The sequence below is a fragment of the Cetorhinus maximus genome, chromosome 16, assembly GCF_964194155.1.
Source record: "Cetorhinus maximus chromosome 16, sCetMax3.hap1.1, whole genome shotgun sequence".
Lineage (NCBI taxonomy): Eukaryota > Metazoa > Chordata > Chondrichthyes > Lamniformes > Cetorhinidae > Cetorhinus > Cetorhinus maximus.
The window spans coordinates 35,230,699-35,247,513 of NC_135894.1; the positions used below are offsets into that span (position 1 = coordinate 35,230,699).

General features: G+C 45.4%; 1 protein-coding gene across 1 annotated transcript in view; it reads right to left on the reverse strand.

Annotated features, from left to right (window-relative positions):
* igsf3 (immunoglobulin superfamily, member 3) overlaps positions 1-16,815 on the reverse strand; it is a 197,006-nt gene that overhangs the window by 123,423 nt on the left and 56,768 nt on the right. Inside the window, exon 2 of the mRNA XM_078559656.1 lies at positions 5,785-6,162. Coding sequence (XP_078415782.1) covers positions 5,785-6,162 — 378 coding nt within the window. The remainder of the gene's footprint in view (positions 1-5,784; positions 6,163-16,815) is intronic.

The window sequence follows — 16,815 nt, forward strand, 5'->3', positions numbered from 1 at the left end:
ATTACAAAGGTTGGAGAACCGTGAAACCCCTCTTTGAGTCCCTGACACACTGGTGGGAAGTGATCAAGGGAAGCATCAAGAGGTTTTTCATCCGCAAAGGCACCCAGAAAGCTAGAAAGGAACAGAGGGAAATGTCCCGACTCCAGAAAAAGATGCAGAATCTGCTCCGGCTGCAGTCGATGGGGGTCGATGTCAAGGAGGAGCTCCAAGAGGTGAAGGGACAGCAAGCCTCGCACTTTGCCTCGGAGGCCTCCAAGATCATCTTCCGTTCCAGAGTCCGCTCCGTGGAGCAGGATGAGACGTGCTCACGTTTCTTCTTCCAAAAGGTACACAGAGAGCGCTCTGTGATCAGCAGCCTGAAGGAAGAAGACGGCTCAGTAAAGTCATCACGGTCCGACATTCTGAGGATCAGCAAATCCTTTTATGCCGGACTGTATGACGTGAAGCCCACGGACAGCACGGCCTCCCAGTCCTTCCTGTCCTCTATCACGGAGGTCTTAGACCACAGTACGCGGGAGAGCCTGGACAAACCGCTAACTCCTGACGAACTGACTAAGGCCCTCGAGTCCTTCGAGAAGAGTAAAACCCCCGGAAGCGACGGCTTGCCGGCGGAGTTGTATTCGGCTCTGTGGGACTTGATCGGCCCAGACCTGCTAGAAGTGTACGAGAGTATGCTCCTGGCCGGTAGTATGTCAGAATCCATGAGGAAAGGCATCATCACCCTCATCTACAAGCACAAGGGGGAAAGGGAGGAAATTAGAAATTGGCGACCCATTTCACTGTTGAATGTGGACTATAAGATTCTGTCCAAGGTCATCGCCAACCGGGTCAAATCCGCTCTGGAATTGGTGATTCACCCTGACCAGACCTGCTCTGTGCCAGGCAGGAAGATCTCTGACAGCCTGGCGCTGCTCAGGGATACGATTGCCTATGTACAGGACAGGGGTGTGGATACCTGCCTCATCAGCTTGGATCAGGAGAAGGCCTTTGACAGAATATCGCACACCTACATGGGGGATGTGCTCTCCAAAATGGGCTTTGGGGAGGGAATTCGAAATTGGATCCAACTGCTCTACACTAACATCAGTAGCGCAGTCTCAATCAATGGGTGGGAAACAGATAGCTTTCCGATTAAATCTGGAGTCAGGCAGGGCTGTCCTCTCTCGCCTGTCCTTTTCGTGTGTTGCATAGAACCCTTTGCCGAGTCCATCAGGAAGGATCCGGGCATAAGAGGAGTGACGATCCCAGGCAGTGGAGGCACTCAGGTAAAAGCCTCCCTGTACATGGACGACGTCGCCGTCTTCTGCTCGGATCCGCTGTCGGTGCGCAGACTGATGCACATCTGCGACCAGTTCGAACTGGCCTCGGGAGCCAAGGTAAATCGTGGGAAGAGCGAGGCCATGTTCTTTGGGAACTGGGCTGACCGATCCTTTGTCCCCTTCACTGTCAGGGCTGACGGCCTGAAGGTGCTGGGGATATGGTTCGGAGGGACCGGGGCATGCGTTAGAAACTGGAAGGAGCGAGTGGCTATGGTGAAAAGGAAACTGGGCATGTGGGAGCGACGCTCCCTCTCCATTGCGGGTAAGAACCTGGTCATCAGGTGTGAGGTACTCTCGCTGTTGCTGTACGTGGCGCAGGTCTGGCCCATTCCACACTCCTGCGCGATGGCGATCACTCGAGCCATCTTCCGCTTTATCTGGAGGTCGAAAATGGATCGTGTCCGCAGGGACGCGATGTACAAGCCTCTAGATAAAGGGGGAAAAAACGTGCCCAACATCGCCCTCATACTGATGGCCACCTTTGTGTGTGGCTGCATCAAGCGGTGCGTAGACCCTCAGTACGCAAACACCAAGTGTCACTACGTGCTGAGGTTCTACCTGTCCCCGGTGTTGCGAAGGATGGGTCTGGCCACGCTGCCGCGGAACGCTCCAAGTAGTTGGACCGTGCCGTACCACCTGTCCCTGGTGGAAAAATTTATGCAGAAAAACACCTTTGACCACAAGTCCATCAGGCAGTGGTCAGCACGTAACGTCCTAGAGGCCCTGAGGGATAAGGAGAGGGTGGACCCTGTGGGATGGTTCCCCGAGCAGACTGTCAAAGTCATTTGGCAGAATGCCTCATCGCCAGAACTTTCCAACAAGCACCAAGACGTAGCTTGGCTGGTGGTGAGAAAGGCCCTCCCCGTCAGATCCTTCCTACACGCCAGGAAGCTCACCCCCTCTGCACGTTGCCCTCGAGGTGGCTGTGGTGGGGAAGAGACCGTTGTCCACCTCCTTGTGGATTGTGCCTTTGCAAAGAAAGTCTGGAGAGAGATGCAGTGGTTGCTGTCGAGGTTCATCCCGAGCAGTTCTGTGACACAGGACTCTGTGCTCTACGGGCTGTTCCCAGGGACACACACCGAGACAAACATCAACTGCAGCTGGAGGATCATCAACTCGGTGAAAGAGGCGCTTTGGTCTGCCCGAAACTTGTTGGTCTTCCAGCACAAAGAGTTGTCCCCGACCGATTGTTGCGGACTGGCACAATCCAAAGTCCAGGACTACGTGCTGAGGGACGCACTAAAGCTTGGGGCAGCTGCCGCAAAGGCGCAATGGGGAAGGGTCGCTGTCTAAGACCTTTCTACCACAGCGCACCGAGAGACTGGGAACTGTTTAGAGCCCCTCGGGCTGTACAGATCAAAATGAAAGGCTGTAAATGATTGTAATATTGTTTGTACTGATGCACCTGGTGATACATTTTGTAAAAGTTTAACCTGGATTGTACCCTTGTAATGTTGTTATTGAAATGGTTTGGAATGTGATTGAAGATATTTTATGAATAAAGTATATTTCTACAAAAAAAAAAAAAATAGTTTAGTAAGTGGCAATAAACATGCATTCAGGAGAACACCTTGCTTAACAAAAGTTTTTGACATATTTTATGTTATAAACAAAACAACATAATGAAAGTTCCAACATTATAGTTTACTTCAACTTCCACAATGTCTTTGACAAAGTCCCATATGTGAAAGATTACTAATTAATCTAAAACCCATAGAAATTCACAGGAGAATATGAGTGGATAAGCAATCAGATAACAAAAAGAAAACACAGGAGTAAAAATCCTTCTTAAGGCCATTCATTCTTCAAGCATAAAATCGGTATTAGACCTCTGAATTTTGCAGTGTGATAAGCCCACCCAAATGTGCTTTCAAAGGGTACAGCATTAGAGCCTTCTCTACAAAATTGAATTCTCAGGCGTTACTGGTAAACTACTGTGGTGGATTAAGAACTGGCTGAAAACCTACAGCAGAAAGTGGTTATGGATCATTTGGATCTGCTTGGAAACTGGTCATTGCAGCGCCATGTTAGGACCATTGCTAATTACTATTTTAATTAATGATCTAGATGTAGGGGTTCGGAGAATGGTCTCCAAGTTTGCAGATAAGATTTTTGCAAGTGTCAGGACTGTAGACAATGCTTGACACTACAAGTGGAACTAGATGCATAGTGGAATTGGGCCCTAAGCTGGTAATTAATGTTTAACTTAGAAATTGCAGCATTATTCATGTGGGCAAGGTGAATGCTGAGTATATTCAGAGAAAAGTACTGGCGGAGAAAGAAAGAGGTTTGGCCATTCTAGTGTATAAATCACTAACGTTTCTTGACTGAAGCCATGAAGGAATAGCTAGGGTGAACAGGATAAGGTATACTTACAGGACACTACACTACAAAACATATTATTTTATCCTTTGATTAGGCCTCCCTTAAAATACTAGTCTTGGTCTCCTCAAAGGGTAGTGACATTAAAACTTTTAAAAAGGTGCAGAGGAAGGTCACATGATTAATTCCCACTTTGAAGCATCTTAGCTACCAAAATAGGCTCAAAAAGCTCAATTTCTCTGCACTTTAGAAAGGCACAAACTTACATGATCTACTTGAAGTTTATATGATGGTAAAGGAACTAGATTGTGCTTGCACTGACAGTATGTTTCAACTAAATAGGTTATGAAGGAGCAAAAAGGGTCACAATTTCAAGCTATGTGAGGCTAAAACAATGTTAGGTGTCAGAAGGTGATTCTTTCCTCAGAGAATAACCACCTCTGGAACAGGGTCAGGTGACATTCGGAGCTCGTGCACTGAATGCTGATTTACTAACTTCCTTCAAGCGAGAGCTAGATCTGTTTCTGGTTGGGGTGGGGAATGACAAGAGGAGGTACTTTATCACATTAATCTGGGCCAGGGTCATCTCCAAGGCTAGTTTTGATCTGATAAAGGGTTGGGATGGGGGTTGGGGGTGGTCAGGGGAGTCGGAGAGGTATTTTCTACATTTTCTCCTATGATTGACCTGATTTTTAAAAAAAAACTGGTTTTGTCTCTCTCCCAGGAGATTACATGGCTCTCGGGTGAAGTGAGAAGTGTATATATCGTGATACACAATGCATCACAACTGTGTGACAGGTTGAATAACCAGGTGACCTTTACATGACCATCATTTTTTGAATCATGCTGAACACAGTGGCTCAGGTGACATTTCACAAGCCAAAGCATTCTCTTGAAATGGATGTTAAAGTTCCTTAAAAATCAGGGTGTTATGCCAGCTGTTTAACCCCAAATACGAAATTTGGGTATCTATGTATCTTTGCTGTGTATACCACGCAGAATTAGTAACCTTGTTTTAGTATGTATATGGGAGGAGATGGAATAGCAAAGGTAGGAATTAGCCTGTTTGCACTAATCCTGCAAGCAAATAGAGTCCTGGGCCACCTCAAATTGTTGCTTTATCATGAGGCTTTGATGAGATGACAAGCCACTAAGTCACATTGCAGCTGGTTCTCCTCCTGCTTCCACCATGTAGCTGGAACTGCAAAGGCATTTGTAGCTGCTTAGGTATCATGATTCTTGGTTCTTTAGGGAAGCCTGATCCAAGATAGATACAATCACAATGGTCGAATGGCTTCCTTCTGTGCCTGAAATCTTTCCATGTTTCTAAGACCAGATTCCCCTCCTGGGGTGAAATTTAAGAACTCTGAAGGATAAACGGAACAGAATTATCCAAATATATGAAGCACCAAACTCTCAAACTGGAAGGAAACCAATGGCGTAGGATGGGAGTGGAAATTCATTCAATTCAGAAGCAATCTAACATTATTCATACTAAATTAAATTCTTTGTTAATAGTGTACAAATGAAGATTGCTCAAGTGTGCATCTGTGTAACAATGAAATGCATTTTTCAAACATTACATTTTCTTCACTGCGAGTAGTGGCATCTTTCTTGCATTTTGACACGTTTTTCACCTTAGAGACACCTTCTCCTGTAAAAATGGGCCCAGATGAAACACATTATTCAGAGCTTTGGCACGTGAAATACTGCTGTAACCAACTGTTTTAAATAATGTATCACACCTGGGATCAATTTTAAAGAGAGACCTGCCCATAATTTATATTTTAGTGAAGCTTGAGTACAGACACTGTAAATAAACAGAAACCTACTTTAATACTCAGTTAAAAGGTCTATTAATGAGATTCTACAAAACTACAACCATATATCTAATGGAAACATTCACAGTCAAATTAAATTTCAAGTCTGCTTGTCTACTAAGTACAATTTTAAACTACCTTCATTATAAGAAACTTGCATCTATATATATCTGAAATGTCTGCAAAATAATTACAGCCTGACAATGTTATTAAAAACCTGTTGCTCCTTCAAAAGGATGTTGCACATTTGATGTTGCTCTGTTATTACCTGCTACACATCCAGATTAGCAAAGACAATCAGTGCAAAGCCAAGGATCACTTACCCGTCAGATTCCCCTTGGCATTGTAGGATCCCCAGTAGGTTGATTCCGTGTTAGGAGTGTGACATTCATATTCCCCTGTATCGCCCAGTTGTAGATTGGTAATGTGTAAGAGCGCTGAGTCTCCATCAATTCTCTCAATGTAGACCTCCTTATTCCGTACTCTGTCTCCATACACAGCATAGGGGTAGTCGGGGTCATTCGTGCTGACTATCTGGATTTGTCTTTCAGGTGCAGAGGGCAGATAGATGGACCACTCAAAGTTCTGCTGTGTGGAAGCTAAGTATCCAGACACATTACACCAAATGGTTATATGGTATCCTTCTGCTCTGACCAGGGGGCCTTCCTGTACCTGGACATGTCTTTGAGCAGCACACATGCCTGCATAAATGGAATGATATATGTATATAGTTAGAAGTTATGATATTTCTCAAAAGTAATCCACACATGCAGAACACTCCCTCCCTCTTTCCTACCACTCCTGCCCCCCCAATTTTCTCTTCTCCTCTGTTATGACATGGCAGATGATGTGTGCCAGGTGGATCAAATCCACAAGGGAAACATGATCACGCAGCCACAACTGTTTTGCAATTTATATTTTATTTCAAGATGCGTGCCCTGAATTCAGAAGTAATAAGACTACCATGACTTCGGAGGTTTTAGAAAACTAAATTAAACATTTATTAACAAAAGGAAAGATTTCAAGCACTGAAATAGGTCTACAAATTCCTACTAATAATAACTCCTAAAATCACTAATTAATCTGGCTCTCAGTTACACCTTTGTTAAGGAAACAGTAAAAACAAATAGATTTAAACAGACGCAGGCAAAGCCATGGATAGGAGAATTCAAAGTGAGTTTTCTCAGCTTTGGTTCCTGTAGTCAGCAACTTGATGGAGGTTTTTCACACTTGTTAGATCTTAGAATGCCTTCTCCTCTGACACATAGCCTCATCTCCTTTCTTCATGGTTCTCCTTTTTTAATACAAATTCCATTGTTTTGATATGTCATTGGAACTTTACCTTTCTCATAATATAAATGTTTTCATAGTGCTAATTTTATCAGTAGCCTTTGGGAAAAATAAACACACTGTGTGCCTTAGCTTCTTCTAGCTAGGTGTAACATCCTACCAGCTCTTTGAAATTCAATCTACCCTAATTTATCTAAAAATGCAAATTTTCCTCACACCTCACATTCTAAAACCTCAGCCATGTTTACGTATTTAGCATTTCAAACCCAGCTTCTTTTTGATAACTCAACCTCCAGACCAGCTGTCTCCAATTCAATTAAATCACACACACACTACCTAAATCCCATTATTAATCCACTTTTACAATAAACCACAATATTATCAGAATTATTATATTTTCATAACATCCTCTCCCAATGGCAGAAACTCTCATTGGAATAGAATTCCATCAACACCTACCACAACCTAAGACCTTGCCCAACAGCATTCTTCATATGTCAATCGTGGTAGCAAGTGTTGGTGCAATATTTAACCACAAGCGGCTGTTACAGCAGAGCCAGATACTTGCCTTATCCGAGGTCCGGCCTATTGCACTTTTTAGCAGTCACTATACAACAATTAGGAGTGAGAGTACCGGTTCAATTTTTTCTTCATAATACAGGCATAACACTAGCTGTAGTGCTCTGTATGGTGTCCTGGCTGAGGACACCTAACTGCACAGGTCAGAAATATGGGACATTTTGTTCTGTACAGCTTGATGCCATATCTGGAGTGCACTTACCACTAAGCCATTAAAGAGATGGGATTATGATTTTTAACAAGCACATGAGATTGGTCATAACTAGAAGTCAGCTAGCTTAATCATTTTAAGACTGGTTTATTTGAGCAATTAAGACTATTTTATTACAACAGCTGATAAATTAATAGAAATATATGAAGTGCTTTGATAAAAGGCTCTACTTTGTGCCATGGGTCTCAGCTCACTGGCACTTGGATTGAGGTAGCTGTTATTTTATTAAGAGAAGGAAGGGCACCTGATTGCAAGAGGATCAACTTAGTGATGATGACAGTAAGGACACTGTCGTTGAATTTCTGGGAGGATTTATGTTTGTTTCTCTGGAGTTTCCATGCATCTTTCTCAAAGTTACAGCAGATGATTCAGAAAATCCTTACAGAAATTCAATCCATATGTGTATATATATATATAGATCTACCCCAGAGTACTGAGGGAGGCAAGGGAGGAGATCGCTGGGGCCTTGACAGAAATCTTTGTATCCTCACTGGCTATGGGTGAGGTCCCAGAGGACTGGAGAATGGCCAATGTTGTTCCATTGTTTAAGAAGGGTAGCAGGGATAATCCAGGAAATTACAGGCCGGTGAGCCTTACGTCAGTGGTAGGGAAATTATTGGAGAAGATTCTTTGTGACAGGATTTACTACCATTTGGAAGCAAATGGGTGTATTAGTGAGAGGCAGCATGGTTTTGTGAAGGGGAGGTCGTGTCTCACTAACTTGATCGAGTTTTTCGAGGAAGTGACAAAGATGATCGACGATGGAAGGACAGTGGATGTTATCTACATGGATTTCAGTGAGACCTTTGACAAGATCCCTCATGGCAGACTGGTACAGAAGGTAAAGTCGCACGGGATCAGAGGTGAGCTGGCAAGATGGATACAGAATTGGCTTGGTCATAGAAGACAGAGGTTAGCAGTGGAAGGGTGAATGGAGAGCTGTGACTAGTGGTGTTCCACATGGATCAGTGCTGGGACCTTTGCTGTTTGTAGTATACGTAAATGATTTGGAAGAAAATATAACTGGGCTAATTAGTAAGTTTGCAGACGACACTAAGGTTGGAGGAGTTGCAGATAGTGAAGAGGATTGTCAAAGGATACAATGGGATATAGATCGGTTGGAAACTTGGGCGGAGAAATGGCAGCTGGAGTTTAATCCGGACAAATGCGAGGTAATGCATTTTGGAAGGTCTAATACAGGCAGGAATTATACAGTAAATGGCAGAACCCTTAAGTGCATCGATGGGCAGAGGGATCTGGGTGTACAGGTCCACAGGTCACTGAAAGTAGCAACGCAGGTGGATAAGGTAGTCAGGAAGGCATATGGCAAGCTTGCCTTCATGGCAGGGGTATTGAGTATAAAAGCTGGGAAGTCATGCTGCAGCTGTATAGAACCTTGGTTAGGCCACACTTGGAATATTGCGTGCAATTCTGGTCGCTACATTACCAGAAGGGTATGGAGGCATTGGAGAGGGTGCAGAGGAGGTTTACCGGGGTGCTGCCTGGTCTGAAGGTTATTAGCTATGAGGAGAGGTTGGAAAAACTCGGACTGTTCTCACTAGAGCGATGGAAATTGAGGGGCGACTTGATAGAAGTTACAAAATTATGAGTGGCATGGACAGAGTAGATAGTCAGAAGCTTTTTCCCAGGGTGGAAGAGTCAATTACTAGGGGACATAGATTTAAGGTGAGAGGAGAAAGCTATAGAGGAGATGTGCGGGGCAAGTTTTTTTACGCAGAGGGTAGTGAGTGTCTGGAATTCACTGCCAGAGGAGGTGGTGGAAGCAGGTACGATAGTGGTGTTTAAGAGGCAGCTTGACAAATACATGAATAGGATGGGAATAGAGGGATACGGACCCCGGAAGTGCAAAATGTTTTAGTTTGACAGGCAATATGATCGGCGCAAGCTTGGAGGGCCGAAGGGCCTGTTCCTGTGCTGTACTTTTCTTTGTTCATATAAATATGAATTTTGATACTGGATTTTTCTTTAAAGATAAAGAAAGAAAGTAAAAAATAGTCAAATACTGCATGTTTAAACTTAGTGGGTAGTGCACTGGTTTCTTCCTCACTATGTGAGGAAACAGCAGATTCTGCCCACAAGCAGTTGACTTAAAAGTAGTCAGGAATACATTTTCTTCCTCTGGCCAATGTTTTCATCTTTCTTCTCCTGAAGGTGTTACCACCTTACTGGAGAACAGTTCTACGGCTGCTTGTATCCATGCTGGTACCCATGTGTAAGTGATGGTTGACCTGTGAATCCTCGCTGTGAATACTGAGAGATACTTGACCGTGGGTAGCATTTCAGCCAAGTTCAATCCTTTCCAAACCAGCTTGTGTCTCTCTCATGCATACCTAAGCACATGCACGCACTTCACAGCAAGGGTCAGTGGATAACAATTGCTGACTTTTCATTTGAAAATAAGGGGTGTTAAGTCCAGTTGTGATATCCCAAAACAACCATGGTTGAAATATGCCATGGATGCATTAACACCATAACAGTCGGAATTCTAGCTATAACTGGTTTTGCTTGGCAGTGGCATTGTATTTAGGAACGTAGGTTGAATCCAGAGTCGGGAATGAGCAAATTGAGACTCTGCATTCCATTTTGCATTTGGGTCAATTTGGGCCTTGCAAACTAATTTACACAGCAGAAGCTTAGTGCCAATGTGAAAACATGTGGTATAAACACATCATAAATTAGTTCAGATGAGGAGAAAATTGGCTTGCTACTTACTCTTGGACAAACTAACTGAGCAATTATAGGAGCTTTATTGAGGAATGTATCGTAGCATTGTAAAGGTCTGACACTGCCCAATTTTTCTGTTTCAATCAACTTCACGACTGGAATTTTCCAAATGACAGGGCCTAAACAGACAGCAATTAAAGTACGATTTCAGGAACTGCATGTGTGCATGAGACAGAACTGACTCAGAGCTGTCCTGCAATTGTCCAAGTGTAATAGAAACAACTCTACACGTGGGGTGAGAGTACTTAAATATTAGAAGGTAACTTTAATAGAACTCAAATCTAAAAAGTTGGAGGAATAAAAAGAGAACTAATAGTTTCAAAACTCATTCTGGGAACCTAAATTTTCACCCTTCTTTTAAATAACATAGTGCAAGTCTGGGATGATTCCGCCCAAGGTGCAGTAGCAGGTGGGTAAAACGATGTTTTACCTGCCGGCCACAATGGCTGCTTTTCATGCGGTTTTGTCCCAAACCCGTCTCATTAATTACGCATTCCCGGGAAACAAGCAATTCCCATGGTGGGCAGGCTCTCATTTGCCCGCAACACCATTACCTCGCTGCTTCATCATACCAGGTTTAAAGTGCAGCCACGCGACCACCTCTCAGTGCTCCCAAACTACGACTGCTGCATGGAAGACCTGGCCCCAAAAGGCAAGAAGACTGTAGCCCTCAGGTTTAGCAACGCGTCCCTTGAGCAACTTTAGAACACCGTGGAGGCTTGCCGTGAAGTCCTGTACCCACTGTGGCCATAGGGTGGGCAGCTGCATCACCAATTTAGCATGGGAGGTGGTGGCAGCGGTGGTCAGCGCCAATGCCCTGCAAAAGAGGACAGCCACCCAGTGCCGCATCAGGATGAATGCCCTCATCCATTGTGCCAGGGTAACTCACTCTTCTCCTCACTCTCAATTCTCACACTCACAAACCCATCACACATCCACAGGGATCTCACACCTCAAGGGACAACACCACTAACTCTCACACACACCCTCACATCTCCATCAGGCTCATATCCTCTGGAGCTCGCATCCTCATCCAGTCCATAGCTACGCTCACCACACAAACATTCAATGCAGTGTCATGCGTCCTGCTCACACCGTTTCCATGCAGAAGAAGGCTGCTCACATCAGCAGAGAGAAGTCCCAGACCAGGGGTGGAGTGGCCCACATCGGGCCCCTCACTCACTTTGAGAAGTGTGCCATTACGCTGACTGGTGAGGACGTGGACCCTGCCTGCGGCGACGGTGAGGTCGGCGGCGAACACCCACCTGAGGATCCTGCACCACATCATCCCTCTCTCAATACAACTATGAGTGCTCTCTCTCCTGCTTTTGACTCTACTGCCATGCGCTGATTATCTCTACTCCCTCCCTCCCTCCCCTCTCCACACTCCTTCCCCGCTCCGGACTCATTCCCTTACACATTCCACCCCCCTTACGCCTACCTCCCTAGCTGCTATCTTCTCCCCCGTTACCCCCTCCTCCCTCCTCAACCTACGCCCCCAGACCTTCAAATCCCCCTCCTCCAACCTCACCCTCCCGACACCTCAATTCGCCCCTGCTAACCTCACCTCCCCAACACCTCTTCCTCTCCCATTCAATCTTGGATCTTCCTCTCCCACCCCTTCGACCATCATCCGTTGTGAGCATTAATGGTGACTATCTAACTTCCGTGAGCTGCTTCACAGCAGAGCCAGGTCCATGAAAGTCCACCCAGCATGCCATGGGCGTTCCTCCAGTGTGCTGTTACTGTCGGGCTCCAGCATCTTCTGCTCCTCGGATGTCCGTGATGTGAGCAATCCCCAGGCGATAAGTCCTGAATTCTGCACGTTACATTTGTCAAGACGTGTCCTGCACCGGCGTGTTTTCCCGCCAACTTGGTACTGAGGCAGTCCGTGTCCAAATGCATTTTTAAAATTCATTTATGGGATGTGGGCTTTGCTGGCTGGGCCAGCCTTTGAAGCCCATCCCTAGTTGCCTTCAAGAAGGTGGTGGTGAGCTGCCTTCTGGAAACGCTGCAGTCCCTGTGGTGTAGGCACACCCACAGTGCTGTTAGGGAGGGAGTTCCTGGATTTTGACCCAGTTACAGTGAAGGAACGGAGGGGAACTTCCAGGTGGGGGTGTTCCCATGTATTTGCTGCCCTTGTCCTTCTAGATGGTAGCAGTCGTGGGTTTGGAAGGTACTGCCTAAGGAGCATTGCTGAGTTCCTGCAGTGCATCTTGTAGATGGCACACATTGCTGTCACTGTTTGCCAGTGGTGGAGGAAGTGAATGTTTGTGGAAGACGTGCCAAGAGAGCTGCTTTATCCTGGATGGTGTCAAGTGTCTGGAGTGTTGTTTGAGCTTCACTCATCCAGGAAAGTGGACAAGTATTCCATCATACTCCTACTTGTGCCTTGTAGGTGGTGGACAGGCTTTGGGAGTCAAGAGATGAGTTACTAGTTGCAGGATTCTGACCTGCTTTTTTTGCCACAGTATTTATGTAGCTAGTCCAGTTCAGTTTCTGATCAATGGTAACCCCCAGGATGTTGATAGTGGGGCATTCAGTGATGGTAATGCCATTGAATGCCAAGGGGCGATGGTTAGATTCTCTGTTGTTGGAGATGGTCATTGCCTGACACTTGTGTGGCAGCTGTTACTTGCGAATGTTACTTGCCACTTGTCACCCCAAGCCTGGATATTGTCCAGGTCTTGCTGCATTTGGACATGGACTGCTTCAGTATCTGAGGAGTCACGAATGGTGTTGAGCATTGTGCAATCACCAGTGAGCATCCCCACTTCTGACCTTATGATGGAAGGAAGGTCATTGATGAAGCAGCTGAAGATGGTTGGGCCGGGGACACTACCCTGAGGAACTCCTGCAGTGATGTCCTGGACCTGAGATGATTGACCTCCAAAAACCACAACCATCTTCCTTTGTGCTAGGTATGACTCCAACTGTCTATTACATCTGTCAAATTGGTGGCTAAGTGTCCAATATGTAGATGGAAGTGCTTCAGCCAGCATATTTGTAAAGGCTGATGTATAGGCGTTCAGTGTTAATGGCAGAAATAAGCATTGGGCCTTTTCACATAGCAGCTAGAATGCCTAATGCCAGTTTCAGGGCCCCTTCCTGAAATTGGATTACACTGTACTGAACAGGTATTCTGTCATCATGATGACCAAGCTACATGCAGCTTAACCAGAAGTCTTTGAAAAGATGGCTGGTGCCATCGCAAAAAGGTACTTTTAAAGAAATAACTTTCACTACATGTGAAGCCAAGAGGAGCAGGAGTTCGAAGACCGCTGGCTGGCTTTTAATCAGCACTCTCCCAATCACCTCTCCCCTTATAAAGGACCAGCAACTCAGTAAAAGGTGCTCTTTGGTCTGCCCGAAACTTGTTGGTCTTCCAGTGCAAAGAGTTGTCCATGACTGAGTGTTGCAAACTGGCACATTCCAAGGTCCAGGACTACATACTGAGGAACGTACTAAAGCTTGGGGCAGCCTTCGCAAAGGCGCAATGGGGGAAGGCCACAATCTAAGATCCACCTGCCATAATACACAGGCAGGAAACTGTGCAAAAACACCTCGGGTGGTATTTTGTGATGGAATGTATATTGTAAATATCACATGCACTTGCAATTGTATTGAGGCACCTCAGGCTGTATGGGAAGAACTTTAACTTTATTGCTTTTCAGTAATGTCCAATTTAAACTGGTACAGAATGTAATTTTACAAATGTTTATGAATAAAGTATATTTTTGGAAAAAGAATTGTTTAAATCCACCTCGCCAGTCATTGTACACCAAGGGACTAGAACCCACGTAAAACAACTTGGGCCCCATTTGAAATGGAATGTAAATACAACTTGTAATTGTAAATGTGGTGAAACAACTCAGAGTGCCACGTAATGAAATAAATTAATTAATATGTGCTGCACTTTACATAAAGTCATGTTTGAATTGTTCTGTACTGTGCTTTACAAAATTTATAAATAATATATTTCAAAAACAAAAAATTGTTTAAAGTCACTTCACCAGCAGTTGCCTCAGGAGACGGAGCAGGTGTCTGTAGCTCATCAGTCTAATTTAAGTACCTTGGGCACCTATTCTGGTACAGGAATCATTTCCTGTGCCTATTGCATGCTAGCAATATCCATGGTATTAACTGGTTGCAACCCCATGATGTTCTCATGCAAGCCAGAAGAACAGCAAATTGTATTTATAAAGTGGCTTTAACATAGAAAATGTTCCTCAGTGCTTTATAGAGCAATAAGAGAATGACATGAAGGAAACAGATAAGGTACATAAAAAATATAGAAACAAGAAAAGGCCTTAGATTCCACCCAGTTTACACTCCGACCCACCCAGACAGGTTCCTCCCACCCCAAACCTATGTCCTGCTACACCAAGCTTGACCAACAAGTGACCCGCAGGCTGGAATCAGGTCCGTGATTGACTCCTCTCTATCTGGCCCGCCAAACATTATTGCAGATGCAACAGATTTAACTTTGAAAAATGCTGTAAAGCTGCTCATCCAATGACAAGCCTGTTTCTCCCTGCACTTACCAAGTGCAGGGAGAAATAAACCTGTGATTGGACGAGCAGCAAGCAGCCCAAAGGCAAGTTTTCAATTTCAGTTTCTAGCTTACCGTAAGACCATAAGACATAGGAGCAGAAATTAGGCCATTCGGCCCATCGAGTCTGCTCCGCCATTCAATCATGGCTGATAAGTTTCTCAACCCCATTCTCCTGCCTTCTCCCCGTAACCTTTGATCCCCTTACCAATCAGAAAATATCTATCTCGGTCTTAAATACACTCAATGACCTGGCCTCCACAGCCTTCTGTGGCAATGAATTCCATAGATTCACCACTCTCTGGCTAAAGAAGTTTCTCCTCATCTCTGTTCTAAAAGGTCTTCCCTTTACTCTGAGGCTGAGCCCTCGGGTCCTAGTCTCTCCTACTAATGGAAACATCTTCCCCATGTCCACTCTATCCAGGCCTTTCAGTATTCTGTAAGTTTCAATCAGATCCCCCCTCATCCTTCTAAACTCCATCGAGTATAGATCCAGAAACCTCAAACACTCCTCATATGTTAAGCCTTTCATTCCTGGGATCATTCTCGTGAACCTCCTCTGGACACTCTCCAGGGCCGGAACATCCTTCCTGAGATACGGGGCCCAAAATTGCTCACAATATTCTAAATGTGGTCTGTCCAGAGCCTTATAAAGCCTCAGCAGCACATCCCTGCTTTTATATTCCAGTCCTCTCGAAATAAATGCCAACATTGCATTTGCCTTCCTAACTACCGACTCAACCTGCAAGTTAACCTTAAGAGAATCCTGGACTAGGACTCCCAAGTCCCTTTGCACTCCAGATTTCTGAATTCTCTCCCCATTTAGAAAATAGTCTATGCCTCTATTCTTCCTACCAAAGTGCATGACCTCACTTCACCACGTTGTATTCCATCTGCCACTTCTTTGCCCATTCTCCTAACCTGTCCAAATCCTTCTGCAGCCTCCCCGCCTCCTCAATACTACCTGTCCCTCCACCTATCTTTGTATCATCTGCAAACTTAGCCAGAATGCCCTCAGTTCCTTCATCTAGATCATTAATGTATAAAGTGAAAAGTTGTGGTCCCAACACTGACCCCTGCAGAACTCCACTAGTCACCGGCCGCCATCCTGAGAAGGACCCCCTTATCCCCACTCTCTGCCTCCTGTCAGACAGCCAATCTTCTATCCATGCTAGTACCTTGCCTCTAACACCATGGGCTCTTATCTTACTGAGCAGCCGACTGTGCAGCACCTTGTCAAGGGCCTTCTGGAAGTCCAAGTAGATAACATCCATTGGCTCTCCTTTGTCTAACCTACTCATTACCTCCTCAAAGAATTCTAACAGATTTGTCAGGCATGACGTCCCCTTGATGAAACCATGCTGACTTTGCCTGATTTTACCATGCACTTCCAAGTATTCTGAAATCTCATCCTTAATAATGGACTCTAAAATCTTACCAACGACCGAGGTCAGGCTAATCGGCCTGTAATTTCCCGTCTTTTGCCTCACTCCCTTCTTAAACAGGGGGGTTACATTAGCGATTTTCCAGTCCTCTGGGACCCTCCTGACTCCAGTGATTCCTGAAAGATCTCCACTAACATTCCACTATCTCTTCAGCTATCTCCTTCAGAACTCTGGGGTGTAATCCATCTGGTCCAGGTGATTTATCCACCTCCAGACCTTTCAGCTTTCCTAGCACCTTCTCCTTGGTAATGGCCACCATACTCACCTCTGCCCCCGACTCTCTTGAACTTTGGGGATGTTGCTCGTGTATTCCACCGTGAAGACTGAAACAAAGTACCTATTCAGTTCCTCCACCATTTCTTTGTTCCCCACTACTACCCTTACGGGGTCGGGAGCTGGAGCGGAGCTTGAAGCAGGGGCGGGAGCAAGGCCCGGTGCAGGAGCGGGGCTCGGAGTGGGGAGTGGGAGCCCAGAGCGAGAGTGGGGGCGGGGTTAGGTCAGGAGTGGGACCAGTGGCCAGAGTGATGGGCTG